Raw genomic sequence first — 16096 nt, 5'->3', positions numbered from 1 at the left:
GGAAGAGCCTCTTCTTGTGGGGTCCCTTCTGAAAATGCCCTGGCTCCCACCTCACAGCCCTGCTGTACCCTGCTCAGCAGGTCCCTGTCTGGCCATCTCTGGCAGAGGTGTTGATTATCATGCTATGCAAAGCAGCACTTCTTACCATTTCTTTGGCTTCTTCTCGGACAGAAGGGATGGCCAGAATACTGTACAGTGCTCCATTCACATATGACTGGACCTAAGAAGCAGAGATAATCATACCATGAAGAAAAACTCCTACATTCATCTCAGTTGACTATCAACAAATACAAGAATGAAAGTGCAGAATAACTATAGTTCAACGAATTTAAGCTAGACTGGACTTGTAAAAATTCCCACATGGGAAGCAGAGAACTTTTAGGATGAAAATATACTGTGATACGATTGATCCAAATCAGTGTGCTGCATGCCAATTTCCCAAACAGCCTCTCTGCTTCTTATAATGTATTTTTGCAAACTGACCTAGACATAAGGAAAAAAAAAAAAAGGAAAAGAAAGAGAGAAAAGCAGAAAAAGAAGGTTAGTTTCTGACAAACACTAATAACAGTAGAAAAAACAGGACAAAGAACAGGGAAAAGACCCTGCCAACATGAACTCAAGATGGGCTTCAAGCATTGTAGCCTTAGGCAGGATGATAAAGCCAAAGCAGCTTCAAACATCCTCTCACTCTGCTGCCTCTTACTGTCTTCTCAGGAGAGGCAAAATACTTGCCAGCACAAAAGCTCTGAATTATGGCTAGTGTAAGCCACCAGATCTGTCAAACTAGTTTTACCAGCACTTATATTACCCTCTCCAATAGCCAGTTACTTTTGAAGCACAGAGATTTTCAGTCATCTTCTGCCTGTACCTTTGGAACCGTGAACAATGAGCAGACCTGGGAGCAGGGGAAGCCAGGGAAGGTAAGGGACTGGGATTTACACAAGGATTACATAGCTTCTCAGGAATCTCTCCTCACACCCAAGAGCACTGTATTCTAGTTTTGACTTCGACAGTAAAACTTCTGCCAAAGTAAGTGCAAAGTACATTGTAAGAATGCACCCTATGAGAGAAACTTCAAAATAATTTTAAAGCACAGACTTCAACAACATGGTAGCATTTTCTAAGCATTTCAGTCTAGGGGTTGGTATTTTATTTTATATTGTCTTAAACTTTCATCATTCACAAAACAAGGGCAGTGAAGGAATCCAATAAAGGTATGTCAAAATTAATCAAAACAATGCCAGTGAAGAACTGATCTACATCTTCTAACAAATTCATAACACATGGACAAAACACTTTGTTGAAGTGTATTCTCTATTTTCAGTTTAAATTATATACAAAACCCCTTTATGATACAGTCATTGCATATAAAAATAAGACACCAGAATTTATATTTCATTTTTATTAGAAGTCTCCAAACTCCTTGCAAAATCATAATGGAATTATTCTAGAATATCCTGGTAAAAATTCTGCCTCCACGAATTCAGCTTTGTATAATATTTGTCTGCATTTCTTTCTGCCTTAAATTTTACTCCATGGTTAAAGAAATGCCCCTCTGCAGGGACAGCTGAAGCAATGCTTTATGTATCAGGCAGCAGTTATCAGAGTGATGTGCCAACAAGTATCAGGTAGAAGTAACTAATAATTTTTAGCATTTTCCTCTGAGGTGATAAGATGCAAGTGTGCCCTGAGATAGAAAAGAAAGGGAACACAAAAGGTTAAAGTAACAGTTGACAGGTCAAGTAAAGGGGAAGATAAAAAGATATCAGGGCTTGAATGTCACAAGTCTACTATTTCCTTATAGCATTCCTTAAAATTACAGAAAATGTGCTCCCTGCACCTCATGTTTCGTGCAATGGGTGTGCACCACACATTGTAAATCTCATGAACAAGTTAAGCTTGAGGTGATTTGGTGCACGACATTTAAGCAGCATCAGAAACTGCAATCAAGCAGATGGAATGCATGGCAACTGAATCCAAAATCTTTCATTCTTAGCTGCCAACATGCGTTAAAGCAAGACATGCTTCTGTTTAGAAAAACTGCTCAACAAAATAAAATCTACGCATTTGTGAATTTCAGGAAAAATTCATGCAACTTCAAACTTCATGCAACTTATAAAGGAAACAAAACCAATTTATTTTTTACATTTTTTCCTTCTTTAATTTTTCTTTCTACCTTTTCATTAACACAAAGTTTGCTGTACAAATACCTTAGGATTCTCATGGTCAAGAAGACTTGAAAGAACTCTGAGCATGTGATTTGGGATACTTGCACATATTTTCTTCCCTGCAAAGACAGAACATATAAATATGCTTGAAAAATAGAACAGATTAGAGCAGGTTTCTTGCTTACTTTTTAGAATCAGTATTAAATATAGTTTGCACAGAGCAATACTATTTCTTGTCCCTGACAAATGCAGCTCAGCATAACTGAGTTGAAATCAGTGAAGTTACTCTGGATTTATGCAGTTGTAGTTTTTGTGTTGTTTATGCAACACAAAGGGGATTAAAAAAATTAACAAAGGCATTTTTTTGCTTACAAGAAGCAGACAATTTTTCACCCTTACCTTACTTTCAGTTTAAAAAGAAGCAAATTTAATTTAAACTCTTTTTAAGTCTCTTGGGCACAGACAGGATCTTATTGCACTGTTGAAGGGAAGGCAAGGTGAAGGTTAAACTCCTCACCATTACTCCTCAACCCAGTTCTTTCTGTTTACAAAGAAACCTCTTACATAAAGTTTGCAAAGTGTCCTTTGAAAAGTGGACCTGGAATGTAGTAACGGCAGCCTTCACATACTAATATGAAAAAGAATCAAATCTCATAGGGTGCCATTGCTTATTTGCTTAATTCTTTAAAATTCAGTGAAGCTAATCTCCCACAATTGGAATCCTAGGGAAAAGAGATGTGCTTAAAAGCATTGGTTATAACACTAAACATCTCTGGTTGTGGTCCCTGCTGCTGATTGCAGTCACTTGAAAGAATCCTGATAAAACAGGAAAAAGAGATTCACAATCTTCCCTATCTATATATACACCTATATATGAATAAGGTTGTCATTCAAAATGTAAGACACCTGCACTCCGCAGACAAAGATTCATGAGCAAGGCAGCACAGTACTCCAGGTTGTAATCAGACAGACAATCTGGGTCTATTAGAACATCAACCAGCCAGAAAATGAGCCCATCTTTGATCATTGCTGACTGCAGTGTACGCCTAGGATTAAAAAACAAAATTAGATCACAAATCACAAATGTCAGATCACAACATAAACAGCTTTCATATACATTTATAGCCAGTACAAGCACATTAGTCTGTAAAAAAAAAAAAAAGATAAATCCCTAAACTACCCATTTTGGCAGAATCACTAAACTAAGTAATTAACAAAGCCTGAATAAATTGAAGATGCAGATTCCCATACAGTTAGAGGACTAAAACATTGTTGGATAGATTCAGGGGATTTTGTCTTTCATTTTATTTTGTTATTTTTAAACCTGTGGACTGCTGAGGTAAATTTCTTCATTGTTTTCTAGGGCTTCTTACTCCAGCCAAAATGGCATTTTCAATTGTTTTTTAAAATTGGTTTAAAAAGCTACACACAACAGATCCATAAAACAAATTAATTACTTCTGTCACAGGTAGCCATAGCACTGTAGCACTTTTGTACTGTCAATGTGACAAATTTGATTTTTTTGCTTTAATCTATTTACACTTTTCTCTAGAGATTCTTAAATCTCATGTTCTTTAGCTCTATTTGTAGTTGCCTTCAAAGACTATGCTGAATGAAGTGCCAGGTGGCCAACTGTGACCTACAATAGAAATTCTACACTTTACAATACCAAAAAAAAAATGAAATATGTACGGGTAGATAAGTCTTACTAAAGAACAGCATTTTTAATAACATTTTTTCCAAGAGGCATTATATTTAAATTGCAAAGATCAAAACAGGTGCTTTCCTGGCTTTGGTCCTGAAAGCTCATATGTTTTTTAGTGCTGGATGTTGCAACAGGTCTATGGCATGGACTAAGCAAAGTAGGGACATCTCACCACATAATAAAAAAGTTTCCCTTATGTCAAGTATTTGGAATTAACCTGCTATAAGATTGTTACTTTCTAGAAAATAAAAAACATCCACATTTTCAGTATTCCTCCTAACTGCTGTGAAAACAGTGTTCCTGAGCTTGTATTTATTTGATAAATAGAGCATACCCTTTACTGCTTTTGCATATTTATTTTGTGGTGGGCACTTGAGTCAGACTGCTAACGCAAAAGTAAGAAAAAACACAGCCCATGCATTGACAGCTCCAGGAAAGAGGGTCAACAGGATAAAGATGAAATCCCTGAAAAATGTTTGCAGAAAGGATAATGAAAACCTTATGCTTTGGAGTATAACACAACTCTTTTTTTTCCATGTAGGATCATCAGAGCATTCTACATTAAGATTCTCACTTTCTTCAGTTAAGGAACACATACAAAACACACAAGGCTGTGGTAGGAGATGTACATTTACTTGAGCCTTGACAGCTGGTAGGAAGTCAGGTTAATTCAGTCAGCAAAACTGAGTTCTCCATAATAAGTGACATTGCTTTCATCAGCCATCAGGGGTTCTGATGATTGTTACGGGAAAATCAAGTGCTCTTCTTTCCTCCCTGAACAGAGCCTAACTAGCCTGCATTTCCTCTCCTGCTGTCACCACCCCACGCTGTGCTTTCATCACCTGAGGCTGAATTTCTGCAGAGCACCCAGAACATTCTCCCATGTAAGGGAATCCTTGTCTTCAGCTTTCAGTCTGTCCTCCAGCATTTGCAGCAATGTTGGGTTCTGAGAAAGGTAGGCACGACCTGGTGCAAAAGGCGATGAAAGAACAGATGCTGAGATAGCAGCTAGGACAGACAAGCTCCTGCTCTTTGGAAAAGTAAGCAGGATTGACCTCAGCTTCCTCTTGACAAACCACAATCTTGTGCCAAGATCCAAACAAACCTGCACAAAGTTGTGTAGCAGACCAGTTGCTTTCAATCCAGACACCTGGGGTGTTACAGGTCCACACTTGCCAAATCAGTACCACAGAGAATCCACTCTGAGTATATGCTTTTTGATCTATCAGTTTTGTACAGTCAAGGCAAAGAACAGAAATGTCCCAGGAGCTTGGGAAAGTCAGGTGCCCTCCTGCTACTGACTTAAAATGAGATTTCAGCGCTTAGCAATACTTAGCTCCAAAAATAGCAACAAACCAAGAGCTTATTTGGGACAGGCAGAGATACAAAGCTGGATATATATGCATCTGGATTGCTAGCAGTGATGCACAAAGGTTTATTCAGGTGAGGACAAGGAAAATGCAGGAGCCACAGTAGTTAATATTGCACAGCCTGATAGTAGGTCTGCCCACAGGACCCCTAATTAATGGGGATTTTTCTCTTTCACCCTCGTGGAGAGACTGAAGACTATATTAAAGACAGCATCTGAGTAAGCTCCCACATGGATAACAAACCACCAAAACAAGCCAGAAATACTGAATACACAGTGTCAAAATGAAAACCTTCCAGATACTGCAAAGATGTTTTGAATGCATGTAACAAAAGATAGTGAATCCCAAGAAAAAGGGTGCAAAATAAGGCTCTAAATCTTCTCATGCACTGACATGCACTTGTAAAGTACCAATAAGACAGCATTATATGAAAATGCTATCTTATTTTCTGCAGTGAATCTTTTACCTTCTGTCAGTGAAGCAAAAGCATTGATGAGCCTTGCCATATACTGTCTGACTACCTCACTCTTAGAATATAATAATTGGAGGACACTTCTCTGAAAAACAAAGCAAATGTTAATAAACCACAAAGAAGGAAAACACAAAAGTTAGTCTTCTATAATGTTTTAAAAGCTTCACTAAACTTACACATAAAAAAACTAACAATCCTTAGAATGCATATCGAGTTGTCAATATGAGGCACAGTTTATTTTTTTATTGGCAAGGGGGTGAAGGAGAGAAGGAAAATGAACAAATAGGTAAATTACAGCTTCTCAGCTGAGTCTGTTAAAACACCATTAAACTGTAAGGTATAGAGTGGAAGTTATAATGAGCCAACACAGTCCAGTTAAAGCTGGTACCTAAAATTAATATTCAGTCTGTGACCAAAAAAAGCAACTTAAGTTTTGCTGATGAACTTAAGTGCAGTTAATATTACCTGAATGTTTTTCTTTGACAATGAAGAGCATGGGAAGCAGCTCAGTAACCAACACCACCACACTGCAATTATTTCTAATCTGTATTATTTCAGGCTTTACATATAACTTCCCTCTTCCAGAAATTTAGAGGGACTAAGAACTGATGGTGGATTTAATAATTCTTTACATTTCCTAGTGATACAAGTGACTGACTGTTCCAAAGACAATGAAGCCACAATAAACCAAGTAGGCTCAGTTCCTTGAACCCCTGGGGAACTCAATTATGCACAAGTCACTACAACCTATGAAAAAAGTTTTGCTTTCCTTAGCAACAGTACTGGGTTATCAGTGACTGAAACAACTTTTCAAAATCAACACACCAGCAATTCCCCTTTCTAATGAATGGCTCCAATCCACCTCAGATTCACAGAAACAGGTTGACCAAGCTGTTACAGGTGCACAGTGACACATTCCATAGCAGCACTGGGAATGAAATCCTAATTTAGTTCTTATCTTAGATCAATGAAATGAATTGAGTGTTATTATTTAACAATACACAATCACTCAAAAAGAGACACAGGATCTGATAAGCAAGACCTAAAGGGCCTCAGGCTAAGGGCCTCAGGCTTCGGTTCAACTCACAGAGAAGCACAGAGAGCTGATAAACTTCCATTTGTCTACAAGAACTGTGTCTAAGCTAAGAGCTCTTGCAATGCAAAGCTTTGCCATCACATTTAAAGACCAGGATACAGAAGCTAAATGTATCACCTGATTTTGGCACTACTACCTTTTTTTTTTCTCCTCTTCCAGAGAGCAATAGAATTTTATGATCTGCAAATCATAGACACAAATGAGCAGTATCACATAGAACTTGGACAAGTGACAACTCTCAGTTTCAACTGACCTGACAGTTGCTGTGGCAATCTAGGAGGTCATTACTGATGTAGGCTTGCATGATAGTGTCTCTCTGTTCTCCAGGATATGATGTTGTCAAGCGCTAAAATAAATAACAAGATAAATAAACAAGTAAAAAAACCCACAAAAAGTCAAAACTATGGATTGATGACCCTGGAGATATTAAAGGTGCTGATACTCTGTAGCTGAGAAACCTCTTTCACAGGGAGCAGCAATTCAACCTCAGAGACCTAAGGGAAAGAGAGGAAATGAACTGACCTCACCTCAGGTCTGTGATCCATTACAAAACTGTTACTTGGGAGCTGTCATCATTGTCCATACAGGAAGGATATGGAATTACTTCCCATAAAGTTAAAAAAGCCCCTCTAATTAAATATCTGATACAGAGCACTGGGCTAGAAGTACCTCTGGTCAGAACAAATAGATTGTATTTTATGTGAAAACTGACATTGATCAGAATTCCACTATTATCATCTTTCATGACTTTCACTTGGAACACATCAGCTTCCTTTTCAGCAGGAAAATGCAACTTCCTGTGGCCACCTGTAATTTTTCTGAAATGTCATTACATGACCCAAATCAATGGAAAGGTAGGTACCTTGATTATAAAGGAAAACTGGTGATTAGAGTCAGGTATGTCTTGGCTACAGCAGTATTTATATAAATAGAAACCAAAACAATATATAGAAAAAGGAACTGCCTAAAACAACAATTTATTTTAAAGCACATCAGAAATTATTTCCACTGAGTATCTCAGAAATCTGTGAATTCCTCATGTAAGGAATCAGTCTCTCCTCAGATGAGAAGGACACTGCTAGATCACAGATAGACACCTCCTGTCTTGGCTACCTTCATCACCTCAACAGCCTTTGCAAACTTCACCAACAGGGAAGTGGCCTGTGATGCTGAACTCATCACCAGAATGACCATCTTGTTGGCAAAATGGATCTTAGTTCTGGATGCTTCCAGAGGCCCTGTCCTTACCCAGCGCAGAGCCTGCAGCAAGAGGGCCTTGAGACGATCACTTCCTGTAATCAGATCTTTCTTCAGCTTCTCATAATCCAAAGAGGGCAACAATGGCACATCCTGTACCTTCCTAAATGCAAATGGAAAAGACATTCATCAAAATTCTCTCTCCTAGTTCAGTGCAGCTGATGTTACAGAGGTGAGAAGAGCCAAAACAGGAAGTCTGCTTCAAGAAAAGAACTTCCACATTTTCACACTTTTATTACAATTATAGTGTTAGAGCAGACTTGTTAAATTTGGGTTTATTTCTTAATTATGCATGCAGCTCATTTAGCACCATAACTTGCAGACAGTAACTGGCAACCAGCCAGTTGATGATCTGAGATTTTTACTGGCACAAAACAGTACAGTAATATCCTTTTTTCCCCTCCCCTACTGGACCACAAGGGCATGAGGACAACAGCTCGTGGCTCTTGACACAGTTAGAAACAGATGCAGTAAAATGCTGCAGCTCCACCTCCACCTCCAAACCCTCATGCACACAGAAAAGTCTTCTCCAAGGCAAAGGTGGTGTGGACTGAATGGATTGCTACAGGCTGGAGTATGCTCCAGCTTACATGAGACTTAATACAGGACCACTTTCTATGCATCAATACTATCTTGCTGTTTTGAAATTTAACACTGGAATATAAGTTTCCCTTAAGAAAACTGCTTACAGTCAATGTTTTAATCCTAATATTTAAATATAATCCACTAAAATATTTTAATATCTTCCCATCCTACCACTTTTCAAAACCAATTTTATATTCTATGTATAATTGCCCCAATATCTTGTAAACAACAGGATAAAAACAATGTCTCAAAAATTTAATAAAACTTCACCTTGAATATATGATCTCTATTCAATATTTTAAGCTAAAATTTATTAAGTCAGACACAAAAAAATTAAAGGCATCCAAAAATCCATTTTGCTAATTTCCCCTTTTTCTGGGTTTGTGAGAATCAAACCAATTATAACAACAGGACTGAAATATGTGAAAACACTAAAAATACAGCAACAACCTTACAGGTGTGGAATGGATTAACAACATTCTGCTGAAGTTCGAACATTACTGAAGCTGCTCAGCAGAAGAACACAGATCACACAATATTTGCATTAATGGCCACTGAGTCAGAGGAAGCACAGAGGGGCAGTGAGATCCATTTGCAGACAACTGGGAGTGTACTTCAGTTTACAAACCCCTCTTCTTCTCTACAGACAGAAATGAAGCTCAGCAACAAATACTTACATGGAGGCTAAAGATGCTCTTAACAATGTGGAAGCCTGGATCACAAAAAGAAACAAAAAAGGAAATTACAGCATATAAATCCAAATTTCACATAATGTTTCTAGTGAGGTCCAAAGTGAATTCTTTCACTGAGGTTCTGCAGTTCTTTTCCTATAAAAACCTGTGCTGTAAACCAGAAACAGTTAAAGAAAGAGCACTTCAGCGTTTATCTTTCTTTTCCCTTAAAGTGTTTCACAGGTAAAAATCTCATTTGTTGTGATCTGACCATATTATCTTCACCCACATATTCCACAAATTATCTATGCTTGAAGCATTTTAAAAAAATAATAATAAAAAATGAATAGAAAATACTATCGGAAGCCCACTGAGGAAGATGAAGAACTTTCTAAGCACATTCATTGACTTCATCTATTTTCGTACGTTTAAAATTGCAGTAATATTTCATTGGAGACCCAGCCTGCATTCCTGTATATAAATTTATTGTAATTCTTTGTTTCATGTATTTTGGTATAGATAAAACCAATATGAACTAGCGTGCCATTTCTTAGTGGTTCTGCTTAGTATCTTATGATTAAATCTTGGATATTTCTTCTCTGATGCAGGGTGACACAGTACCTGTACAGGCACCACTGTGCAATAAAGAGCATCAACACCATATAAAAGTTCCACATGAAAGCTGTCTGCCTCAGTAAATATTTTTTACTAGACTTAATTGTAGGTAAGCAAAGATGCAGCAATTCTGGCATAAGAGTGCTTCATGTCATGCATTCTGATGTCAACTACATGCTGTATTTGCAGAATATTCAATGTCATCTCTTTGTGCTGATCTCTCTGCTAAAAATCTCTCATTACCACTTATGCCTGTAAAACTGGTCTTCTCTCCTAACTGAGCCTCTTTCAATAGGAACTATATAATCAATGTCTATTGTCAGATTCAAAACTGTGGGATTTAGGAGACAAAAAGCATAAAATACCACAGAGAATATTGAATTACGCCAACTGACATATTCTTGAAAACATAACCTCATGGGTATCCTTGTAATACAAGGAACTGTTCTCTTAGATGTGAAATCAGCTTATATGCACATTGGAAGGCATTTTATATTATGTCAATGAATGACTTGTACACAAAAGACAATTAAAATTTCATACACTTCAGAAGTAACCTGTCTGGACCAGCAGTTCTCACATCATAGTTTATCTTATATAATACAAAAGTCTTTCTAAGCATGATATCTGCCCCTAGACTGTTTTGCCCTTGTTCATTTTCCTTAGCATTTTTTAGAAGTATAAAGAGTTAATTTTGTTCAAACAAAACTGTTTTCCCAGTAAAAACATAAAACCTTGTAGCTGCATGTGTAATGAAATCACAAATCACTTTCCTTGTCTCTGTCAGCACCTTTCTCCTTTCTCCGTTAGAGGAAATGGAACAAAGTGACTATAGCACTTGAATGCAAAAAAAATTACAGAGCCCTTGGAGATGGAAGGTCAAATAGAGAATAGCAGTGTGAAAAGAAACAGAGCAGGGCATTAGGGCTATATAGATGTATATAAAGAGTCTCTGCTTCTCAACAAAGTCTTTTTATGCACCTCTTTGCTGTTTTAGAAAGAAAAACATGTGCTCCAACCAAAATCTAACCAGAGGATAACTGGTTAAGATAGACATATCACCCTTCTACACAAATAAAACTTTTTGGTAGTGTAGGACTTTGCAAGCTTTTATAAAATTTCAAACTACAGAAAGTTCAAGTGGAAAAACATTCAGATCAAATAGGACAAGGTCCTATTAATTCCCAGATTACTTTTTAAGCCAGCAGATGAAGCACAGCAAGGTATTTAGTATGGTTTCCTTCTGTACTCTTCCCACAAGGAAGGACCAGAGAGTGAGGCAGGCCCTGCACTGAGGCTCTGAGGGCAGAATCACTGAGCTGGAAAGACTTCTGGTCACTTTGCTGCTCAGACTCAGTTTATCAGTCTAGAACCTGCACAGGAGGAAGTTCTTTCAGGCTTTTGGTGTTTCTGGGAAAGCAGTAAGGATAAAGTTCATATTACATTAGGTTCAATGATCAAGGCTAAACAGGAATGAAGAAAGTTTTGAGGGCCTAGTTTCTCTTCACTGCACTGCACTATCCTGATTACGGTCAGCACCACTGATAGGCAGAAAAAATGCAACTATGTTACAGGCAGAAGTTTCCTTTCTTCCTTTCATCTGCATTATTCCAATTAGTCATAAGTAAGCTAATCTGTATCTGTGGCATGCTGAGTAAGGCACCGGCACAGGAGATACCCCTCTACTTCTGATTCAGCCACCAACTGCAAACAGAATCCAAACACGCCTCTGGGCCTCAATTTTTCTCATCTAAAAAGAAGATACAGGCATCAATCTCTTGAACAAGCTGGGTTTTGAAATCTGCCAATGAATGGAAAAGTGTAAGAGATAAAAAAAATAAGATAAAAAGATTATTTTGCTATTAAACAAGTGAATCTTTATGGCACAATCACCATAAATAGAAATTATTCAGTAGCTCTTCTTCTACTCATTTTTTCTAGATTACAAAATTGACTTACTCAGCATTTTCTCCCAAGTCCTTCCCCCAGTCTTTCCTGGAACAAGTTAGCCATAATTTTAACCCTTTGAGTAACAGTATACCTTAGATTGCCAGTGAAAGACAGGCAAACATATTCCTATGTCCCAACACTCATAGACTTCATCTTGAAAAAAATACATTTCATGCAAAACCTATCTTGAGAGAGGATCATTTGTCATAACTGAAAGACATGCAGACTCTCAGCGTCTTAAGGAAAGAAAAAGAAACACAGGGGAAAACCAGCCCAAGCATAGCTCTTTCTGGTAGGATCATAGTGTATGACTTATGTTTGTGTTGGTTCTTGCCAAAGCCAAACCAGGTGCCACATTAAGTCAAATAATTCTGTCACGATGCACATTAGCCACAGATGGCATCCCTTTATTTTTGAACAAAGACATGCATGAATACGAACAGCATGGAATAAACTAAGAAGTTCAAAGGGAAAAAAGTAAATCAGTACTTATAAAAGAAAGCAGATGCACTTCATGTGCAAGCCAAAACCACAACTGATTTTATCAAATACTGCAGCCCTATATTCAAGCCATATCCCCTTTGCTGTTTGATGTATATATTCATAATATGCTGAAGGCAAAGCTGAAAGCCAGATTTTGTCCTCAGTTCCCACTCTGAAAACGTGCTGTAAGAATTCAGTGAAAATTCAATGCAGATTCAGAATTAATAATCAAAGATATGTGATGAATACGTGAAGAGTAAAACCAAAATTCGAGCAGATTTCTATGAATCATTAGAACTCACTAATCTATGTTGAGTTCATTTGTTACAAACTAATAACAAGAAGACTGCTCCACACAGCCTGTGAGGGATTAGACCCTGAGCTTGTGTAACCTGGCAGGTCTACTGGGGCTATGCAAAGTATTATTTCATAAGAAGATCTACAAATGTTTTTAATTATTTTTTTCCTACTTATACTAGAGATATGCTGTTATGAAAACTTCCCACTTGCCATATAAAACAGGTTCTCTAAGACATCTGATGTGTATACTAAAAAGTCACACAGTAATACTGTGTGATAATGTAATGACAACATGAATGTCAGAAAGAAGTATAAAATAATATACATAAACAGTGAGGGGAACTGAAAGTTACCCATGTAGTCAAGAAATACCTCAGAATCAGAATCAGCTTTACAAAAATTTTATAAACAACTCTGCGCAGTAAATGTGGTATTACATTCTACACTGTATAAAGTTAAATATAACTAATGCTTTATACTAATCTGTGTAAAGAAAAATCTTTTCTTTACCAAAAATAATTTGATTCATAATTGCTCATCTGTCATCAACCTTTCTCAATGTCAAAACAGAGACATGAAGGAACAAAATGCTTAACATCAAGTAAAAAGTGCCTATTATGAACATTCATGTCACCAATGGGAACAGGTTGATTGATACAGATGATCTTTCACCATAGGTTGATGTGGGTAGTCTTCTCTAAATCAAGATAAAAATAAGTATGTAAGGAATAGTCCATTGCATTCAGTATTTCTATTACTATTTCTCAAAATAAAATGTTGTTTTAAGTGGAAAGTTGAATGCTCACAAGGGTTTACTTTAATGTCAGGTCATATATATGTTTGAAATTTAGGCAGCTTTTCTTGAAAGGCAAAATTTTGTTTTACTTTAACAAAGTGATAAAAATATAAATATGTATTATTTTAAATTGACTGTCATTTTTCAGAACTGGTGTCAATCACTTTTATGAATTGATTACATACTGAGTTACTTAGAAGTAGACTCATTTCCTTTCTTCACAAAGAATGCACTGACTATGGGCAAAATTAGATACTTATGGTGTACTTGTAGTATTGCCAGAATACAAACTTCCATCTGGGGTACAGAAGTCACAGGCAGTACAGAGAATATAATTTTGTGTTTTCAGTGAAACAGGATCATTTTAACTGTGTGAAAGAATTTCATAATCTTTACTACCAAAAGGAAGTCTGTCTTCAGGAATGAAAAACACAAACATGTAGAATACAATACTCCTCTGAAAATCACAACTCAACTTGCTCAATTACCTTGAGCAATATTTATTTGCTTTGTCAAAGGTGTTTTGGGGTCAGCTGGTCTTGGCACACTTCAGAGAGAATGTATACTACATACAGATGATCCCATGGAAGAAACAATTACTTTCTGCATGCTATAATAAGCTGTGTTTCATGTAAAAGTTGTGGACAAAGCTGCTCTTATGTTGACATGCTGGGTTATGTGCACAATGAAGCCATAAGGTTACCCAGAACATCTATTCCATTCCCCATGCAGAATTTCCAAGCCCTGCACATTTTCTGGCTCTTCATAAACCACACAATTAATGTCATGACAAGCTAAAATGCAGGGAAAATTGCTGCACGTTGTGAAATAGAGAAATACAGACTGTGACAGACTGAGCAGGCAATGTGAAAGGAAATAAAGATAGACACTTACATATCCGTCATCACAAGGGCTCATAGAGTAATATCCCTTTATAGGCAAACAGACACACATTAAAATAAAGAAGATTAAAAAAAATAAGTTAACAGAAATAAATCACAGAGAAATGCACAGTTCTAAAAAACAACCAATAGAAATGAGCTAAAAATTAACAAACTATTAGCTTTGAAAAGTATAAACATGTTCTCCCAATCCTCATACTTGCATGTCTCAGAACTGAAATTGCTGCATCTCTCTTATGATATATCTGGATATATTTCTCCTCTCAACATCTGGCAAACACACCTAGTTTGCACATTTTTCCACGCTGTCAGTGTCAGAACAGCTACACAAAGCACTGATGAATTTACAGGAATGTATGACCTGTACTGCTCACTCCACTGAAGCAGCTAAGAGAGAGGCCCTGAATGTGGCCTGGATCAGAAGATCTTAGCTTCTGAGAAAGCACCTGCCACTATTCTCCACACAAGCTTTGATTGGAGTTTCTGACCAGCACATAACAAAGACTGAAAGAGACAATTTAAGGTGTTTGAGCAATGTTATCAATTCTTCATCCCAAAAGGTTCCAGGGATAAACTAACTAAGTCTCTGGAGTGAAACCTAGGATGTAGTTACTAAAATAAAGAATGGTGCTAATTCATGGTTTGAGTAGTTTAGTACAAAATATCCCATGTTCTCCTTAATTGGACTAAAATACTAGAACAGCTTTGTATCTAAAAAGAACAGCCTTAATTAAAAAAAAAAAGTACACAGTTCAACACAATGAAATAAGACCAACATTAATTATTCTGCTTCCAATCTTTTTGTGCAAACCTACCAGTACTTACTTTAGAGGACATATTTTTACAGATTAATAAGCACATAAACACCCCATTTAGCAGGCTGCTCTTTAAAGGACACATACAGCCTTACACAGAAGACATAAGAAACTTGCCACTCTTCACTGTGAGCAGAAAATAAAGTTATCTTTATTCTTTAATCAATTAAAAAAATCCGTCATTCTTCTTTTCATTTTCATGACACTTAGAATTCCCTGATGTGAATGATTACTTTAACTTTCATGGTGTTATATACACAAACAGACAGTTCCTGGCAAAGACAATTTAAAATTAAATTTAAGACAAAGGATGATATTGATCGAGACCAATAAGTGAGCAAAAGAAACCAGAAGATAAACTGCATCATGATGAGAGACTTTTTGACACATGCATGATCTGAGCCAATAAAAATGGATGTAAGCATCAAGACAAAAGATGACATTAGAGGTTTAACATTAAAGGAAATCACAAAAGGTTGGAGACTACTTTCAAAGTCCGTTCCAAAATGGGCTATTCTAGGATTTGAGGACAGTGACAGGAAAAGTTTGTGGAAATCCCTACTGAAAGCAACACCTTACCCTTAAAGAGTTAATGTAAACAAAAAACCGTGCAGCAACTTGTCAAAAGGGCATCATATACTGTACCAAAAGGAAGAAATTAACTTCTCCTTAACTTCATGCTTACGTGAAGAGGTAGTCTTGCTTCTTCTTTTCCATACATAAATGGGAATATATAAAAATAGTCCCACAGACAGGGACATAGAAAACTGATTATGTCATCTGAAGAAAAGCTCACTTAGGGTAGATGCTGTTTGCTGCAATGTGTACTTTATTTTTAAATGAAAGAACAAACATCTGCATAATAATTCATTGTGAATCCACTCTGAATGGTTTATTTTACAGAGGACCTG

General features: G+C 36.9%; 1 protein-coding gene across 18 annotated transcripts in view; it reads right to left on the bottom strand.

The window, feature by feature from the left end:
- The window catches only part of ARMC9 (armadillo repeat containing 9), a 66581-nt gene that overhangs the window by 26661 nt on the left and 23824 nt on the right, over positions 1-16096 (bottom strand). For 11 of the 18 annotated variants that reach the window (XR_015274203.1, XR_015274202.1, XR_015274201.1 and 8 more), the window contains 8 exons: positions 9331-9365; positions 8060-8171; positions 7065-7157; positions 5710-5800; positions 4716-4839; positions 3075-3214; positions 2211-2287; positions 146-220 (listed from right to left, as the gene is read on the bottom strand). Coding sequence is in view for 9 of the 18 variants with exons in the window: in XM_086843120.1 (XP_086699246.1) it covers positions 146-220; positions 2211-2287; positions 3075-3214; positions 4716-4839; positions 5710-5800; positions 7065-7157; positions 8060-8171; positions 9331-9365 (747 nt within the window). In the remaining 9 variants the exon portion in view is untranslated. Of the gene's footprint in view, positions 1-145; positions 221-2210; positions 2288-3074; positions 3215-4715; positions 4840-5709; positions 5801-7064; positions 7158-8059; positions 8172-9330; positions 9366-14362; positions 14399-16096 lie in introns of all 18 variants that reach the window. The other 7 variants (XR_002866699.2, XR_015274199.1, XR_015274197.1 and 4 more) reach the window with 1 other exon arrangement.

The sequence above is a fragment of the Cyanistes caeruleus genome, chromosome 10 (genome assembly GCF_971803275.1).
Source record: "Cyanistes caeruleus chromosome 10, bCyaCae1.hap1.1, whole genome shotgun sequence".
Classification (NCBI taxonomy): Eukaryota; Metazoa; Chordata; class Aves; order Passeriformes; family Paridae; genus Cyanistes; species Cyanistes caeruleus.
Note: the sequence above shows the minus strand (reverse complement) of the source record. Positions and strands in the feature narration are given on the sequence as shown.